Genomic DNA, 1104 nt, shown 5'->3' with positions numbered 1-1104 from the left:
CTCAAGAATGTGCGTTTAGATTTATGCTCAGTTGCATGCAAGATATTCCTTGTTTCTCTGCATGTGGAGTATTTGCTATTAACGGGAATCTTCTCTTGACTATTGCCAGTGTAGCCATCTCTTATTCTATAATGATGTTTCAATTTCTTAGCAATTCTCCTAGCAATTAGATTTATTCTACTTTATCTAACGACTTTTACTCAAAATTAACATTAATAAATACTCTTTGATTTGTCTTTATAAATATATATGTTGATTGAAACAGTTGTAATTATGATTTTAATGGATTTGATTAATGGAATAAGTAATACAACGCAACGCAATCTGTCAATGGAAACACACCTTCCTCGAGAATATAATGGGAAACTGACTCATTTAGGTTTCTTTTCCTCTTTGAAATCTTAATGCCTTTGGGCGCTGAGAATCATTTTTTGACAAACCCGTTTTGAGTTCGGCGAGATCAACAATGCGGCGGCCGGGTGATGAGGAATGGACACNATAGTCGAAAACAGTTGCAACTTCATCTTCCATTAATGCTATATTTTGTAGATCCTTAACCACCTTCATAGGATCACGTGCAACTAGAGTATCTGTGTCTAGCTGAGAGGATAAATACTTATGCAACCTCTTTTCTAACACAAACGTGGGACCTCTGCATTTGGTGTTGACTAGGGCAGATAAAAGTAAACAACTAGTCATCATGAAAAGGCATACGTATAACGAGGCACTAATGGATTACATCGAAAAGACAGAGTGTGAAAAGATCAACAGCAATTTTATTGGAAGCTTGGATAGAAGGGTCAGGAAGCTAGAGGTCTCTAAACTTTCCAAAGCTTTGCCTTTTCTCAAGAAGTGCAGGAACCCTAGACCTGGAACACCTAGGTTATTTGCTTTCGCTAAGGTGCATAAAACCGGTAAAGAAATAAGACCGGTTGTAGAGAAATGCAGAGGTCCCACGTTTGTGTTAGAAAAGAGGTTGCATGAGTATTTATCCTCTCAGCTAGACACAGATACTCTAGTTGCACGTGATCCTATGAAGGTGGTTAAGGATCTACAAAATATAGCATTAATGGAAGATGAAGTTGCAACTGTTTTCGACTATGA

The 1104-nt window shown here is 37.5% G+C and overlaps 1 protein-coding gene across 1 annotated transcript in view; it reads right to left on the bottom strand.

The window, feature by feature from the left end:
- Positions 1-375: 375 nt before the first annotated feature.
- The window catches only part of LOC111637187 (nucleoporin-like protein 2), a 48022-nt gene continuing 47293 nt past the window's right edge, over positions 376-1104 (bottom strand). Inside the window, exon 4 of the mRNA XM_023382614.1 lies at positions 376-600. Coding sequence (XP_023238382.1) covers positions 376-600 — 225 coding nt within the window. The remainder of the gene's footprint in view (positions 601-1104) is intronic.

This window comes from Centruroides sculpturatus, unplaced genomic scaffold (genome assembly GCF_000671375.1).
Source record: "Centruroides sculpturatus isolate CEXI.00-Female unplaced genomic scaffold, Cexi_2.0 scaffold1017, whole genome shotgun sequence".
Lineage (NCBI taxonomy): Eukaryota > Metazoa > Arthropoda > Arachnida > Scorpiones > Buthidae > Centruroides > Centruroides sculpturatus.
The sequence above is the reverse complement of the archived record's forward strand: the minus strand, read 5'-3'. Positions and strand labels throughout refer to the sequence as shown.